Consider the following 17,824-nt stretch of genomic DNA (forward strand, 5'->3'; position numbering starts at 1 on the left):
GGGAAGCACCCACTGTGGGCCTGGCCTTAAGGCCGAGAGCTGTAACGGAGCTTTCTCTCTGGGGCAGTGCTGGAGAATGACGAGGAGATCAAGCAGCTGAACCAGGAGATTCGCGACCTGAATGAGTCCAATTCAGAGATGGAGGCCGCCATGGTACAGCTGCAGTCCCAGGTGGGTGGCACTGCCCACCCGCCCAGCCCTGGAGTCAAGCCCTTGCCCTCCGCTCCCCCGCCCTCCTCTTTAGTGCAGTGGGGAGAGCTGCCCTCATCACGCTCAGTGTGGGCTGAGCTGACAGTGCAGTGCACGCGCCGCCCGCCAGTGTTGGTGGCCCTACCAGCATTAGGGGTCCCGTTGTGCTGCTGGCTGGGGGTCCCATCAGGGCGAGTGGTCCTTTAGGGTTGCTCATCCTGTCAGTAGGGCTGTGTGCGTTCTGAGAGCCTGGCCGGAGCCGGCCTCCACCACAGTGCTATCATACACCGGCTGAGAGGCTTGGCGAGCCTCCTCACCAACCTGCACCTCACTGGTGGAATGGAGACAAGAACAGGAAATCTGCTCCTTGTGGTTGCTGTAAGATGAATGCATTTCTGTGAGGAAAGCAGTTAGCACAAGGGTCTGGCCCTGAAAGAGCCGCTGTTGCTTAGTTGACAGGTTACCAATTAAGTGTATGCCCCGTAGCTCTCTGATTTCCCCCAAATGAACATTTGTAGTCAGAAAAACAAAGCAGTAGAGGTCTTATTTTGAAAAAAGGACAATGCTTTACCCTTGGCTGCTGAGTGGGGGTCGGAGCAGAGCTGGGGGGCACAGAAAGAGTAGCCACACATAGCCAGGAGCCCTATGGCTGGAGGGACAAAGGGATAAGAGGGACCAGGCCCTGCAGGATGGAAGGGCACAGAGGATGGGTGGGAAGATGGTGAGGCCCCTTTCCAGAGGCTGCGTTGTGATGTGTTGGAGCCCCACATGTCCTCTCGTGCTGTCCTTCCTCCATGGGCAGATGAGCTTCTGCTCTGACCTCCTGTCACTCAGAAACCTGTGTAAAAATAACATCAGCACCTGGAGACCAGAAAGGATGTTCGTTCTGCCTGCAGCATGTTCTCCAGGTTCACAGGCAGTAGAAGCAGAGAAGTGTGGGCTGTCTCTGGGCACTGAGTGTGGCTGTGTGGCTGTCACCTGCTGTCCCTCCCTGCTCCTTCCCTTCTCAAAGTCCAAGGACCCTCCCTGTGTCAGCTCCCTTGGGGCAGCATCTCTGATTTCTCTTTATTTGACAACACCCACTTTTTAAAATGTGTGTTCATAATAGTTTACATTGATGTGAGATTTCAGTTGTACGTTATTTGTTGTCTGTCACTGCATAAGTGCTCCCCTTCACCCCATGTGCCCTCCCCCACCCCCTTCCCCTGGTCACCACTGAACTGCTTTCTTTGTCTGTGTGTTTGTTCATGTTCCACATATGAGTGAAATCATCTGGTGTCTGTCTTTCTCAGTCTGGCTTATTTCACTTAGCATAATTCCCTCCAGGTCCATGCATGTTATTGCAAATGGGATGAATTTGTCTTTTTTATGGCTGAGTAGTGTTCCATTGTGTAAATATACCACATCTTCTTTATCCAACCATCAGTTGACGAACGCCCACCTTTTTAAAGACAGATTCTTCATGAGCATCCTTTCAGAAGGACTCACAGCCCCCTTCCCCTGGAGGGAGTTTTGAATTGTGTGTTCTGCAGAAGGGCTCAGGCAAGGAGAAGGCAGCCTCAACTCCTACTCAAATCTTTTAAAGCCACAGGCTTGTCATCAGGTGACAAAAGTGTGATCTCCCCAGCCACGGGTCACAGAGTCACGTGGTTGGAGGAAAGTACTCGATGTCGTTCACGGCCTCCTAAAAGGCTGCTTGCTGTGCCGCACTTAGGGGACGGCTTGGTGTGCCACCCACAGTGTGTGAGTTTGCCTCAGGCCCCGGGGCAGGCGTCCCACCTGCCCCACGCTGACTGTGAACCTCTGCACAGGGTTACACTCCCCCTGAGACTCACCTATGGCCTGAGCTGCCCAGAGCAGGCAGGATGGCCCGTGGCCACCAGTGCTGTCATCACCGTCCTCTGGGGTTCCAGCTGGAACCTGAGAGTCCCCTTGGGAGAAACTTCTGGGCTTCAACCAGGACCCTCCTCCTGGTGCCCTGCTGAGTCCAGAGAAGCGTCTGTGCTGGAAACGCCAGGGTGCTCTCAGGCTCGCTGGGGAAGTCGTCGGCTGCTCCCTCAGCCACGTGCTGCAGAGGAAGGGCTGTCGCCTGCTCTGCTCACCTTCCACAGCTTGAGTGAGGCCCTTTGTTGGTCTTTCTGGTGGGGGAAACTCAAAGACAGCCAGACGCCCCACGCAGTGGGCGCAGTATCCCCATTATAGACGAGGACGAGGAAGTGTGGAGGAATAGTGGTGGGCCAGAGTATGAGCCCAGGGTGCTTCAGAGCTGTGCTCCTCCCCACCCCTGCATGACACATGCAGCACAGAAAGCTACAGCCCCATACAGCCCCGGGCTCAGTCACCACGTCCCCTCCTCCATCCAGGGACCAGGGCACTGCCAGCCTCTCACTAGTGGCAGGACCCCCCAGGGAGGCAGGGGCCCTGCCTCTTCACCCTTTCCTGCAGAGACATGAGATGTGGCACAACGAGCATGCCCAGTGCACTCCCAGGAGGATGCAAGCGACATGGCCCACAGGCCCGTGCCAGGAGGCATTTCCCTTATCTGTCTGTGCAGATCTCTTCCATGGAGAAGAGCCTGAGGAACATCGAGGAGGAGAACAAGCTCATTGAGGAGCAGAATGAAGCCCTGTTTCTAGAGCTGTCGGGCCTGAGCCAGGCCCTCATCCAAAGCCTCGCCAACATCCGCCTTCCACACATGGTAAGCAGGAAGAGGTTTTGCGGGCATCATGGCCAAGCTGGCGGCTGTCCCCCAGTACTCTGGGGGGGCAAGGAGGGAAGGGCGCCCCTCTGCCTCTGGGGCCCTGACGGGAGGGCCCTGACCCAGGTGTTCTGCTGCTGGCCATGGTGGCTCCAGCCCGCCTGAGTAGCCTATGAATCTGCAGCAAAATGCTCAGAGTTGTTTCAGCCCAAGGTGGGGCAGCCAGTGCAGTCCTTGGTGGCTGGGGGCTTGCTCAGGTGGTGTGAGGAGATGCGTTTGATACTCCCCCACCGATTCCATTGCTTCTGAAAACCGTGGGGCCCCCTGCATGGATGGGGCTTGCTAAACTGGTTCTGTTCTCCAGGAGCCAATATGTGAACAGAATTTCGACGCCTATGTAAGCACCCTCACCGACATGTACTCCAACCAGGAATGCTACCAGAACCCCGCGAACAAGGACCTCCTGGAGAGCATCAAGCAGGCCGTGAGGGGCATCCAGGTCTAGGCCTCCTGCTCGAGGAGCTGCCCTGCTGATCCCGGGTGCTGGGCACCCCAGCTTGGCTCCACTGTTTACCTCCCTCTCCTGCCCTCCCAGTGGAGATTCCCAGCTCACAGCGACTTCTGGCTGGCAACCCCGGCAGCCTCGGGCGGGTTTATCCAAAGGGGTGCCAGGAAATCAGTGTCTCCCTGGATACAATGTGCTTGCCAGGCCAGAGGCCGCAGCCTCCCCACTCAAGGGCAGGGTGGGGCATGAAGTATTACAAAGTGATTTATTTTTGTTTTCTGAAAGAAATCTGAAGAGCAGCTCGAAGTCTCCAGTGGAAGCTCATGGACAAGGTTCTCAGGGAAGTTTCGGAGTTTGCAACCACAGTATTCCTTTGTCTGTCAGGCTGGGAGGGTAGCCGTGGGCGCTGGGCTGGTGGTGCGTGTGACGGTGTCAGCCTGGAGCACGTGCCCTGGGGTGTGCGTCTGCTCGGTGAGGCTAATGTGGCAAGTGTGTTTTCTGTTTTCATTTAATTCAGTTTTGTGTTAAGGACGGATCAAAGCCCTGTTCCCAAGGGTAAGGTAGGGGCAGGCCTGCAGCCCACTGTCAGCCCCAGGAATCTAATCTGGGACGCCCCTGAAAGCCAGCTGCTGGTTCCACAGTAAGGCACTCATGTCTGGGGGTGGCTGGCGCCCATGCCTGCACAGACATGCGCAGTGTGGGGCCATGCTCCCTCTTGGGGCTGTGGCCTTTAGACCCGGTCTGGCTCTCTGTGCGTCCACCCAGGCCCATGACCTGTCACTGCCGAATTACCTGGGTCATGGCTGAGCTTGACCAAGGTGGGGACAGCGTTAGTGAGAGCAGGGGATAAATTCCTAATTAGAGACCATCAAGGTTTCACTTCTTTTTAGATCCATTCAAGATGTGAAAAAAAGTAAATTTTAATTTAATGTGTTAAAAACACAATGTTCCTAACATGTAAATAGAGTCCAAATCGATTGTGACTGCAATTCCAAGTTAGTATTTAAAAGTAGAGAAATTGCACTTCCTGGAAGAAATAAAAAAGTAGTTAGTTTATTCTGTAAATTATTTAATTTTGTCAAGATGTAAGTATTTATATTCACAACCTCTTATGTTAACGTTTGTTATTTTGCTATTTATTTAACATTTTTATTTATTAATTTTATACTATTTCAACTAGACCCCATACCAGGACACCATGAGAGGAAAATAAATGAAATCAAAGCAAAATTAACTATTTGACTATGAGATAGGCCACACACAAAAAACCTTGCTATAACTTCTAGTTATAATTTTGATGCAACCGATATTTTTTATATATTTTGTTATTTATTCTTTTAATAATGGAGTTTTTAAAAAGTATTTTGTAACTGAGGAATTTTGATAATTTGGGGATATTTGTCCCTTGGTCCAATGGAAAGAAAGATTTTTTGGTTTTCTGTATCCCTTTTGCTTCCTTCTGTTTTTGGCACGGACGACAGCAAATGGAATTCTGTATTTATTGTTTATTTAAGTGTAGTGCAGATGTGTGTGCTGGCGTGTTTCTCGTGTCGCGTCTGTGTGCCGGCTTGTGATGGCTGAGTCATGTTGCTGTGAGGGAGTGCTGGCCACAGGCAGCGCCGAGCGTGGCCACTCGCAGGCTCCCTGTCCCCTGACAGCTCCGATACTGTGACCCTCCTTCCTCAGGAAACGCGTTGAACCCACAGCACAGCACTTCTCGGTGTGTTTGCAGGGTGATTTCCTAATAAAAGTCCACTCTGACTGTGAGTGGGAGCCGTGTCTGTTGTGAGAGCTCTGAGGAGCCCTCTGTGGTACAGCCCTCGCTTCTGTCCTGGGGAGCCGGTGGGTGGGCAGGTTCTTCCCTCTCAGGTCTCTCCCTGATCCCACGTGTGGAGCCCACATTGCCTTTGTAGAATTACTCTCCCCCAAAGTGTGGTTCTGGAGGGTCTAAGTCATTGTGCCCTGCCCCCTCTCACATGACTGGGCACGTACAAATTGGTTTTCTCTTAGGGTCAGGAAGAAGAAGTCTTTCTGCTGGGTTGTTAGAGTAGGGGGTATGGAATAGGGACTGCCCCAGGCTACCTCTGGACACGAGGACAGAGCCATCTGCAGTAAGAGAGAGTTCAGACATTCTGGAAGGAAGCAGAACTGAGAAATGGAGAGAGAAAGGTGGAGGTGGGGTGAGGAATAAGAACGAGCTCTCTGATGACCTTTTCAGAGTAGCTGGATTCAGCTATACCTGAAGGCCATCCACCCTTGCACTTCCCAGTTATGTGAGACAATAACAAATTCCTTTTTTGTTTTTGTTTTTTGCTTAAGCTAGTGTGCTTGGCTTTTTGGTCTTGCAGTGGCACCTCACATTTACACACTTTTGTGTCAGCTGGAGCTCTAGCTCTCCCAGGGTGAGAGTTAGGCTTGAGGCTTCTAGTCACATTCAACCTGAACTGTCAACACATTTTGACTTCCCTGGAAATCTGGCCCTGGAGACCAACCTGGAACTCCTATCTGACATGTGAACAAAGGACAATTCTTAAAAAAATTTGGGCCTCATTTCCAACTCTTGTTCAAGTCAGACAGGGTCGAGGACACCGGGGGGCTTTTGGTGTGTCTGGAGGGCTCCAGCTGCTAGCTTTGGGGACCAGAGCCGGTGGCAGCATACATGAGCCTGTCATGCAGAACCTGTTCAGCCTTGAAGAAGGACTCCTGGGGGTCCCCTTTGCTGAGGCCTCATTGGGGGTGGGGGGACCAGTGGCCTGGGTTGTGCCCATTCATGTCAGCACACAGATGCTAAGGTGTGAGCAGGATCGATTTTGAAGTGTCCCCTGTGCTAGCTGAGATGACATCATTCAGGGGGCATGAGAGTTGGCTAGGCAGCTGGGGGCTGGGAGTGGAGCGAGAGCTGCCTGAGGCCCCTGCCCTGGCTGCCTGGTGGCAGGTGACCAGCATAGGCCAGGACTGCGAAGGAAGGAGATGCCATGGAGTAAATTGCCACGTCTATCCCCATGTGAGACATCCCCATGGTATCCCTTAGTCCTGCCTCCACCCTCTCCTGGTGATCTTTGCCCCCTTCCCTTCTGAAGTTTCATCCAGCCTGTCGTCCTTCCTGACACTGAGACACTGCACTTCAGGGGGCTGGCCCACCCATGCTGATGAGCTAGAGCCTCTTCTAGGCCACATGGGCACGGCCTCAGGACACATTGTCAGGCCTCCAGACGCTTCCTAGGAGCAGCAGCGCGGAGAAGCACTGATGCTTGCAAAGGCCGTCAGCTAGGTGCTCATGTGCTTGCGGGGGCTGGTCTTCGGTTCTGTGTATTCGTCAGCGAGCTCTGCAGGGAGCTGACGACAGTTGCTGGCTGTGGCTCTGTGGAACTGCTGGTTGGTCTAAAGAGCCACGAAAGCTGCATGGGTGGGAAGACGGCCCCAGAGGTCAGTGTCAAGCTGCAGGTGGGTGTGCGGGTGAGGGGAATGGAGGGGCTTTGGAAGTGGGGAAAGGGGCTCCCTCCACGAGCTGTATCTCAGCAGAGACCTCTGCTCCTGGTTGGTGGACTGGTGGGCAATGGAGGAGAGCAGCTGTGGGCCACAGGTCGATTCCAACTGAGTCCCTGCTGGGCCCTGGGCATGGGCTTCAGCCCGGAGGGACTTGGTCTTGCCCTCAGCAGCTGCTCAGGCCCAAGGCACCAAGGGCACACCCCTGGAGTGTGGGCAGTGCTCCCTGCAGAGAGTGACCTGCTATGGAGCCTTAGAAGACCTTTCAGGGAGGCACTGTTTGGGATGTGGATGGTGGAACAGAGGGGAAGGGAGTTCCTGGAGAAGGAACAGCATGGACACAGAACACTGGTGTGGAGGACCCCTGATGTTGAAGAAGCACAAGCACTAAGGAGGCTGTTTTTATCCTATGGGACTTTTAGGTTTTCCAAACCGTTCCCTGACTCCAGAATTCTGGGAAGTAATAAGGAGCCTGGCCTCGGGGCTCCATGTCCTCAGAATCTTTCCAACAGGAGCAGTGGGTCCCATCCACCATGACATCCTGGCTTCTGAGGGTTTGTCTACTATGGGATCAGCAGACCTGGGCTCAAATGTGGCTCTGCACTCACCAGCTGGTGATCATGAGTGTTGTGTGCAGAGGGATGCACAGCAGCCCCTCCAGCTTTGAGAAGGTACAGCATGTGGTTGTTCCGGTGATGCCAGAAGGCTGCACAGTCCCACAGTTTGATGATGACATTAGCTGTTCTCCCCCAGGAAGAGCCTCCCACCTCCTGCGTGGAGGGTCTGCCTCAGTCAACAGCCTCCTGGTGGCTGGGGGAGGAGGGTCTTGGCATTGTAGGGCTTATTTTTGGTGTGAGAACCCTGACTGCAGCTAGGCCTTCACTCCCAGCCTGAAGACCCTTCTTCTACACTCTCCAGAGAATAAAACTCAAGGCTGCAACCAGAGGGAAGGGAGCATTAGAGTCAGGGCAGGAGTCTGGGGGTCTTCTAGCTTCTGAAACACACTGTCCACCTTGTTTCAGGCCCCTTCTCCCATCTCCAGCAGAATCTGAGTCTGCCAGTTCCTGGGGATTCTGGGGTGTGGACTGCCTTGGTTCTGAGCTTCCCACACTCTGGCTAGCAGTCAAGTTTGGGGTCTGCTGAGGCCTTCACTGCACATCTGTGTGTTTTCTGGCTTCTAAGTTGCATTGTTGTCTCTTCTTCAATCTCCCCATCCCTGCCAATTTACACCCTAAAGGCTCTCACTTTAGCCAGGTTTTCAGAAGGTGTCAAGGTAGGTAGGTGTGTACACCTGCCCTCCTTACCTAGATGCACAGGTAACACCCCAAGTAGATGAGCACCTGACCATGTGAAAATGGGAAGCTGACTCAGTGTTGTGTTGATGTGACCTCATGATTAAGTGGAGCCTCAAGTGCAGTTGCTACTTTCTCTCGTTAACCACCACACCCCCTAAAGCTATTGGCCCCATAGAAGCTGTTACAGCTACAGTGTGAATGGTTTCCTCCCAGCTGATTTCAACCTTGCAGCACAGATCAGCAAATCTCCCGGGTGTTACAAGCACTTCCTTTCTCTTTGCTCTTCCTCAAAACAAGGAGGTGGAAAGTTGGTTTCTCCAAGAGAACCCCAGTACCCACCTCAGCAAAGTGCCAATCAGGTTAAAACACAGGGGTAGTTTATCCACAGGCCCAGGTGATCCATGATTGGGGGCGTCCCACCAATGCTGGGCAGCTGGCCCTTGAGAGAGCCACCCGCTGCCCTCACTGCACCCAGTCCCACCTCCCTGCCCCGGTCCCCACTGTGCTTGCCTCTCCCTTTCCTCTCAGTGTCTACAGTGGTCAGGCCTCTCCTTTTCTAGCACCTTCTATGGCTCCCTCCCCCCTCAGCCTTCCTCCCACCTGCCTGTGCACACCAGTCATCTCCCCCAGCCCCTTCCTGGTCTCTGCCTACCCTGCCCCTGCTCCTATGGGTACTGTCCCCTTGCATGCTTCTCAGAGGCTGCCCCAGCCCACGTCTTGGGCTCTCTCCTTCCCTTCCTCATCGTTCCCACAGCTCCTGTCTGCTGTGCACAGAGAATTCCCACACCATTCCCCAAGCCTGCCTTTCCAAGTTCTAGCACCTTCTGGGTCTCCACATGGACGTCCCACAGGCCACAGGACATGTACCCAAGTAACCACAACAGCCCACTGGCTGCTCCCAGCCTGACTCCCCTGGGCCCAGCCAGGCACAGACCCTCGTCAGCCCCCTATCCTGACTCACCCTGCTGAAGGGCTCACGGCTGTGTGCGAGCCACCGAGAGGGGCAACAATTGCCTGCTGTTCCAGGCGGATGTGAGTGCCACCGTGGAACGCCAGCCTGGTGGTGTGCGCCCAGACGGGGCTGCTGTGGGTGCTGCCCCAACAAGAGCAGCGTATGATAGGGAGGAAGAACAGATGGTTATTTGGGTCACATGTGGGGCTGTGCAGGGATGCATGTAAGATGGCACCAGCCATGCCCTGAACACCAAGGGGGCCCGTGTGGACATGGTGACTCCTTACCATTAACTGAGGTGTCTTCTTGGACTAGTTCTGGCTCCTGAGGGCTGGCCACAGCCCTCGCAGCATCTTGAGCCAGTATAGGTCTTGGGGGGCATATCTGGAGCCCCTCAAAGTGGGAGGAGGTTGGACAGTTTCAGCCCTGGGCTGTCCCTGAGCACACACCACCTACAGAACCAGGGGCCTGGTGGGGGGTGCTGGGGAGCCCCCAGCAGGAGGTCGAGGAAGAAAACGCAGCCTCTTGCCCAGCACCCTGCCCGCGGACACCCCTCCCTGGGCACACTGTCTCTGCTCATAGGGTACCTTCTGCCAAGTTACACACACTTCTGCCTGTTTTTTCACACACTGTTAAAAACGTTTTCCTTGTCTTGAATTCTGTCACGGCTTTCTTTGTAGAGGTCATCAAAACAGCAGAGGAGAAACCCGGTACTGTATATGGCTAAAGATGGTGAGGAGTCTACCTAAGGCCCACTGGTGTGTTGTGAAGACCAAACAAAAGCGTTTGCAAGTCCCACACCACACCCCCCAGAGCCACTGCCTGAGACCCTCAAATAGAGGTTGATAATTTGAGACACTTTCAGGCACCAAACCAGGAAGTGCTCAGTCACAGCTGAGTCACCCCGAATAAGGCCTCCTTGGCTTGCCCTGACAGGCGGAGGGGACGAATAATGACGGGTGGTTCGTGAGTGACCCTGAGCCCTTGGGACTCGCAAAGGCTCCTCCAACCCCTCACCCACTGTGGCGCGGGCACCAGGGTTGTCTCCATTATACAGATGGGGAGGCTGAGGCCCAGGAGGCTGCTTGGGGTCACACAGAGGGTTGGCTATGTAGCAGGATTTGCCCCCAGGCCTCTGGCCCTGTGGTCTGCCTCCCTCTGGAAGAGGAGGGGCTGCCAGCACAGCTGGACTCTAGCAGGCATCAAGGAGCCAGAGGAGAGCAAGCTGCCATGGTTCCCAGGCCAGCGGGACGCAGAAGACTCCAGGAAGGACCCACCCCAGCACAGCACAGAGACACAGGTCCTGCCCCACTGCCTCAGTCTGGGGAGAGTTGGCCAGGCAGACGCCATCGTCTCCTTGGGTGCTCTGACCATTCCCCAGGGCAGGTGGGACTGGCTAGAGACCCTGGAGTCTCTGTGAGACTGACGCAGACTCTCCAGCACTCCTCTGCCCCACCCCCGCAGGTGGGGCTGAGCAGAGTGCCCCCACTGTCAGGCCAGAGTGGGGAGAGGATGGCTGCACTGAGCAGGAACAGGGCGCAGGGGACAGGCTGTGAGTTGGGAAGAGCAGGATGTGTCCCCAGGCCTGTGGCATGTGCTGCTGGGGGCTACAAGTGGGGCCTGCATCTGGCTCTCTGTGGACTGCATGGAGCCTGGGCTGCAGCAGGAGCAACTGGAGTTCTGGGGAAAAGAGTCTGCAGGTGTGTAGTGTGAGGTGGGACTGGCCAGTGAGGGCGTCTCTGGCAAAGGCCCTCAGGTGGATGGGTGTGCAGGCGGCTCCACATGTGAACCCCTCCTGGGAGCAAGTGCTGAGTGACCACACGTGTGGGAATTTCTCTGCATAAACATGGCAGTGGGCAGGTGTGGGTGGGAAGGGCACCCCAACCCCGTAAGAGCCAAGTCCTTGGGGAGGTTCATCAGCATGGGGTCCCCAAGGCTGACACTGGTGGGCCAAGGGGCCACACTGCCCTCTAACTTGGAACCTTCCCACCATCCACCTTCCCTGTGTACTGTGTTGCTGCAGGGGCCCCTCCTCGCCTCATCCGCGGGGCTGGGCTGCCTGGTCCTCTTCCGTCCACCCAGCACACCAGGAACCTTGCTGCAGAGTGCTGAGGCCTTCTGGGAGGGGCCTCAGCCTGGCTTGGGGTCCTGGCTCTTGCGACAGAAGGGTGTTCACGTGAGGCTCTGCTGCCTGGTGGGTGAGGGACAGGGCCTTGAACCTTTCCAGAATGAGTCCATTCACCCTGTGCAGCCAGGTCTATGGTCTGCTGGCCTCATGCAGGGCAGGCTAGGTCTGTGGATAGTTACCAAGGCTGTTACTGCCACCCAGGTGTACATCCCCTACCAGCGACAGCTGCTCCTGACAGGGCTGTAGGTTGTGCTGAGAGCCGTTGTTAGTGGGGCAGAGGTCATCCAGCCTCAGACCCTGGTGTGGGTGGGGACAGAGGTGCCTGGGAAGTAGCCCCAGAGTGATGATGAGGTTATCTTGGCCGGGTGCAGCCCACGGGTGGGAGCCAAGTCTGGCAGGAGCCACAAGAGCTGTGAAGCCCCCAGACCTGCTTGGGGCCTTGAGCGAGACTCTCAGCCAACCCTTCCTGATGTGCAGCCCCATGGTGAACTCCGGACCCAGCACCCACCTCCTGGTTCCTCCTTCGAGGGTGCTGAGCCCCTGAGAGAAAAGCAATCAGTGGCTTCCGGTTGTAAATAACATCAATTTAAGATGTAAAGAAGCAGCTACAAGGAGAAAGTACTTGTCTCCCTTCACCTTGAGCTAATGCAGCCTGGGCCCTTTCTTCCAGATTGAGAAGAGAAGGCTGACAACAGACCAGGGTGTCTGCAGTGTCGCCTGAGGTGCTGGACGCCCCACTTGGCAATGTGGGAGGAGCCAGGCTGGAGCTGGCCTCTGCGTCCCCAAGACAAAGAGGGTGTTGTAAGCAACTGAAGGCCCCACCAAATGCAGGGGTCTGCAGCCCACAGACCCAAAAGGCATGCTTCTCCTTGGTCTGGCTTCCAGGTCTGTGCTGCCCACACCCTTCGACAGGAAGAGGGCGGACCAGCCACAAGCCACATATTGTTCTCCTTCTGGATCTTTCTGGGCAGGCTTCACCTTCATCGTGAGCTGAGGGTGGGGGTGGGTGCTGGGCAGGCCAGACCACCCGTCGGAGAGTGGCCTTGTGAGCAGGAGGGCCCTGAGAGCCAGCCCGGCCCCCACAGGCATCTCTCCAGTGGGTGCCTGGTGAGGATTCACTGTCGCCAGAGCCGGCCAGGGGTTCCCACAGGATGGTCAGGCTTTTCCAAGATCCCTTTTCCAGACTCCTGAAGACAGTTTCTTCTGAGGCACACATTCTCAGTCGGAAGCAGAAGGGAGTAAGTGTCCTTGCAAAGGGACCATGTCCTCCAGGACACTGCTGATCATTCCGGATCCACCACCACACTTGTACTCTCCCTGCAGGGCCCCTCCACACTTGTGCTGTTCCCAGAGGATGCAACTGCTGCCTGGCCCCAGCCCACAAGCTGACCCTGGTGGGGGGGGGGCTGTTTCACGTGAGGGGGCTGTTCCGCGTGGGGAAGCTGTTCTGCATGATTCCCACTGAATTCCCGTCTGATGGAGGACCTGGAAGCAGGTCTGGGATCACCACGAGACAGACCCCAGGCACACTTCCTTCTTGTAGTGCTGAGCCTGTGGGGGCCTTTTTGGAGTCTGGAACCCTCTGAAATTGTTTGTGAGATTACGTGTGCATGTGCAGAGGTGGGCTTTTTTCCTGGTTCATAGCCCTCCTCACATTCTTGAGTACAGTGGACAAACTTCCTATCTCACAGGCCCTAAGTGTCCTGTGAATGAAACACTCAGAGTGGCCATGGGCCAAGGACCCCGGTTTGCATCCACGAGGCCCTTGGCAAGCTGACTCTCTGAGTTGTAATGCAGGGGGCATATGAGAACACGGGCACATGAAGAAACACCGAGACACGTGCATTCACTGTGGTGGGGACCAGGTGATTCTGAAATATCTGGACGCTCCAGTCCCCACCAGCTCAGGATCCCTGGGGAGCTGCCTTGGAGGCCTCAGTGGGAGGCGGTCATGATGGTGGTGGTTTCCTCCAGGCCTCAAGGCCCACCCCCTGCCCCCAGAACTCTGCCCTACATGCCATCCACACTCCCCAATCATGCTGGAAGTGCCCTGGGGGCAGCTTTCAATAGTCTTGCTGTGCCCTGGGTGCCAGGGTGCGGGAGGAAGGGTGGACGCTGCTCCAAGTGTGCTGGAGCCCTACGCCAGGACTGGTGACCTTCAAGCGTTGTTCAAGCACTTAGATCCTTTAAATAGAATGTTGCATGGAGCCCCTGCGCTGCTTTGGCCAAGGCTGAGGGTCAGAATTGGTGTGGCCTCAGGGAGATGCCCAGCACCTATGGTCAGGCCCAGAGGGACCATTCCTGTCAGAGGGTCCCCCCTCGCTAGCCAAGTACAGAGCCTTGGAGACCCTGTGGGGAGAGTCAGCCAAGCATAAGACGCATGCTCTGTAGGAAATGGGGGGATCTGCAGGGTTGGGGGAGGGCTCAGCAAGTGTGTCTGAGGGACAGCACGCAGGCATGAGTGAGGGGTGCTGGGAGATCCCCCTCGTGGCGGCTCTGGTTTCTAACACAGTAGCACAGGTGGCAGCTCTCTGGGTTTGAGTCTGGGCCCATCTTATACCTGGGAACCTTGAGCAGATCACTTCTAGCCTCTGTGCCTCATTTTCCTTCTTTACAAATGGTCCACAGAGCCTGCTGCTAACGAGGGGAGAGAAGGAGAGTGGGGCGAGCCCAGGCCTGGCCTGGGGTCCCTGGAGATGTCTGGGTGGGTGCTGGGACAGGTCAGGGGCCTCTATACCACATCCCAGCACTGGGCCACCCCAGGGGAGCCAACTTGGAGCTGGCCTCTCCAGAGACCCGGCAACTGGGTGCCTCTTCCTGTGCCTGATGCCCTGCTGGCCACATAAAGCCAGGCTGCAGGGTCTCACTGTGGGCCCAGGCCATGCACCACCCCTGACACACTGAGGACAGCCACGACCCCTCCCCCGCTTCCCTGCCCCTCCCCTTTTGCATCAGCCAACACTCCTGGCTCCAAGATCTGCCCCTGGTGGGCTGCCAGCCGCCTGATGTCTGACCACTGCTGCCTGCTAAGCCCTGGGCTTAGAGATGCCACCCAGGTCCCTCCTGTCTGCACCCACAAGTCCAGCTGCCATCCACCTGGTGGCTGTGGAGTGACTACATCTGCTGCTGCCATCTCCACTAGCAACTGGTCTGGTCCACTGAGAGCTGCAGTCAGAAGTTCTGGAGTTTTCTCTTCCTGGACTGGCCCCACTTCTCCTAGGCTGCTACCTACTCATGCTCTTCCTTCAAGCTTTTCCTCTCACAAGTCACAAGAGATAGTGAGGAGCAGCTGAGGGGCTGGCGAAGGGGATGGAGACCTTTGAACCCTGGGACCCAGATCCTCGAAAATGTGGATGTCAGCTCCTCAGGGCACTTCCACCCTAGGCATCCTGTGGACACACCCTTGGACCCTAGTCTGACACCACTTCTTTGTAAGGACCCTCTATTAGGGTTCTCCAGAGAAACAGAACCAATAGGCGATATATACATATATATATGGAGAGAGAGACGATGATTTTGATTTTTTAAGGAATTGGCTCATGTGATTGTAGGGGCTGAGTCTGAAACCTGCAGGACAGGCTGGCAGGCTGGAGGCCCAGAAGGACTGATATCGCAGTCTCACATCCAAAGGCCACTTAGAGGAGAATTCCTTCTTCCCGGGGAATCTCGATCTTTGTCCTTAGGGCTTCAATTGCTTGGATGAGGCCCATCCACATTATGGAGGGTAATTTGCTTTACTCAAAGTTTTCTGATTTAAATGTTAATCATATCTACGAAATACCCTCACAGCAACATCTAAACCGGTGTCTGACCAAACATCTGGGCCCCATGGCCTACCAAGGGGACATATGAAAGTGACCGCTGCAGACCTCTTCTCTGTGCCCATGCCTTGCTAACTTTTTATGAAGGTGGTTTGTTTTAAGATGAGAATTTTTTTTTTTTTTAAAGATTGGCACCTAGGCTAACAACTGTTGCCAATCTTCCTTTTTTTTTTTTTTAAGGATTGGCACCTGGGCTAACAACTGTTGCCAGTCTTTTTTTTTTTTTTCTGCTTTATTTCCCAACCCCCCGCCTCCCCCCCCCCCCCCCCCCATACATAGTTGTATATCTTAGTTGCAGGTCCTTCTAGTTGTGGGATGTGGGACGCCTCCTCAAAGTGGCCTGACGAGTGGTGCCATGTCTGTGCCCAGGATCCCAACCCTGGGCCGCCGCAGCGGAGCGCGCGAACTTAACCACTCGGCCACAGAGCCGGCCCCGAGAAATTATTTTTAAGAATCCCTTCCCAATCATTTTACGTAGATAAATATGTTTGAATTCACCAATATTTTCAGATCAACATCAAACTGCAGTCACCTGTATAGCATGGATGGCATAGACACCTTGATGCATGTCCGAAAACTGCGTTTAATTCCATTCTCCATTTACAAATGGCTTAAAATGAGGAAGACCTATATTTTTCTTTCTCTTTTTGGAGGACCTAGTTTGGATCCTCCTAACATGACAGCTGTGCAGCAGCGACGCCTTGTGGTAAATCTTGCATCTCGTCATTGCCGGCCCAGCCACTGGGGTGTGACCCCTCCTGGCTTGTTTCACAGACTGGCCAGAGGCAGGAGAGAAGGTCCAGTTGTAACACCATTCATTTGGGATGCTGTCTCCGCCTTGTCCCAACCCCCGACGTGGTGTTCGATGCATCTGTGGGCAAAAATCTCACTTGGAGGCACAGGGCACCAAGAGTGGATGTGAGACCTTCGCCCTTCCACTGGACGAGATGTCAGAAAGGGCTGGCAGGGAAGAGGGCTGAGGATGGGGAGCAGCTGCCTGGGGACTCTCGTCCACTCACTCTCCCACTTCCTCTGCAAAGCGGAGTCAGGAGGGCTTCAGGTGGCGCCTTCCGCCTGACACAGAGGGAAGAGCCCCTGGCATATCACCCATCAGGGCTTGTTTTTCTAACTCTGCTTCCTCTAGCCCTGTGAGTCCCTTGATCGGTAGCCCTGACTCAGCTCCCTGACCAAGGTCTGGTGTTTAGAAATGAGCTCCTCCTTAAAAACAGGATGCTTTGTGTAAAACTCCTAGAGGATAAAACATATTTTAATTATTGTAATTACAAAAGCATACTTGCCAATAGTAAAAACAGTCAGACAAAACTGCAGGAAATAGAGAAAGAAGAGGTGTCCTCAGCTGGGACTGAGGCATCCTAAGGAAACAATCTTATGTATTCACCCATGTAGGTATCATTTCCAGAGCTCTTCAATTTTGTATAGATCTTCAATTTTGCATATTTCTGTTTGGTATCATTTACTTTCTGCATGAAACCTTCCTCGTGTGGATATGTTGCTTCTTTCCGCTTTTGTATGTCTGAGACAACTATTTCAATTTTTAAAAAATTAGTAGACTTTATTTTGAGAGCAGTTTTAGGTTTATAGAAAAATCGAGGAGATAGTGCAGAGTTCCCTCTACCTCCCCAGCACAAGCTTCCCGTTATTAACATCTTGTATTAGTGTGGTACATTGTTACAACTGATGTAGCAATGTTGATATGTTATTAATTAAAGTCCATAGTTTGCATTAGGGTTCCCTCTTGATGTTGTACATTCTGTAGGTTTTGACAATGCATATGACACACATCCACCATCACAGCTTCACTGCCCTAAAAGGCTTCCGTGCCCCACTTACTTATCCCTCTCTTTCCCCTACTCCCATCCCTGGCAACCACTGATCTTTTTACCGTTTCTACAATTTTGCCTTTCCCGAAATGTCATATTGTTAGAATCATACAGTATGTATAGCCTTTTCAGACTGGTTTCTTTCATTTACCAATAAGCATGTAAGGTTCCTTCATGTCTTTTCAAGGTTTGATAGCTCAATTCTTTTTATCTGATTTATAGTCCATTCTGTGAATGTACCACAGTTTGTGTACCTATTCTTCTATTAAAGGACAGTGTGACTGCTTCTGATTTTTGGCAATTATGAATAAAGCTTCTATAAACTTTCGTGTGCAGGTTTTTGTGTGGACATAGTTTTCACCTCATTTGGGTAAATACCAAGTTGTGCAATTGCCAGATGGTATGGTAAGAATCTGTTTAGTTTTGTAAGAAACCACCAAACAGTCTTCCAGAGTGGCTGCACCATTTTGCATTCCCACCAGCAACGAAGGAGAGCTGCTGTTGCTCAACATTCTCACCAGCATTTGGTGTCACTGTTCTGGATTTTGGCCACTCTAATGGGTGTGAATGGTCTCTCATTGCTGTTTTATTCGCCATTTCCCCGACGACAGAGGATGCTGAGCATCCTTTCGTGTGCTTATGAGCTATCTGTATGTCTTCTTGCTGAGGCACCTGTTCAGGACATTGGCTCATTTTTTAATTGGGTTGTTTGTTTTTTTTATTGTTGAGTTTTAAGCGTTCTTTGTATATTTTGAATACAAGTCTTTTATCAGATAAGTGTTTTGAGAATATTTTCTCTCAGTCTGTGGCTGGTTTTTTCATTCTCTTGACAGTGTCTTTTAAAGACAGAAAAATTTAGGTTTAATGAAATCCACCTTACTGGTTTTTTCTTTAATGAATCATGTGTTA

At 53.6% G+C, this 17,824-nt stretch overlaps 1 protein-coding gene across 4 annotated transcripts in view; it reads left to right on the forward strand.

Moving 5' to 3' along the window:
- The window catches only part of MYT1 (myelin transcription factor 1), a 65,950-nt gene extending 60,792 nt beyond the window's left edge, over positions 1-5,158 (forward strand). For all 4 annotated transcript variants that reach the window (XM_014849044.3, XM_070486343.1, XM_070486342.1 and 1 more), the window contains 3 exons: positions 68-171; positions 2,744-2,887; positions 3,252-5,158. In XM_014849044.3, the coding sequence (XP_014704530.1) occupies positions 68-171; positions 2,744-2,887; positions 3,252-3,392 (389 nt within the window). In that variant the 3' untranslated portion in view covers positions 3,393-5,158. The remainder of the gene's footprint in view (positions 1-67; positions 172-2,743; positions 2,888-3,251) is intronic.
- Positions 5,159-17,824: the final 12,666 nt, after the last annotated feature.

The sequence above is a fragment of the Equus asinus genome, chromosome 15 (assembly GCF_041296235.1).
Source record: "Equus asinus isolate D_3611 breed Donkey chromosome 15, EquAss-T2T_v2, whole genome shotgun sequence".
Taxonomy (NCBI): Eukaryota; Metazoa; Chordata; class Mammalia; order Perissodactyla; family Equidae; genus Equus; species Equus asinus.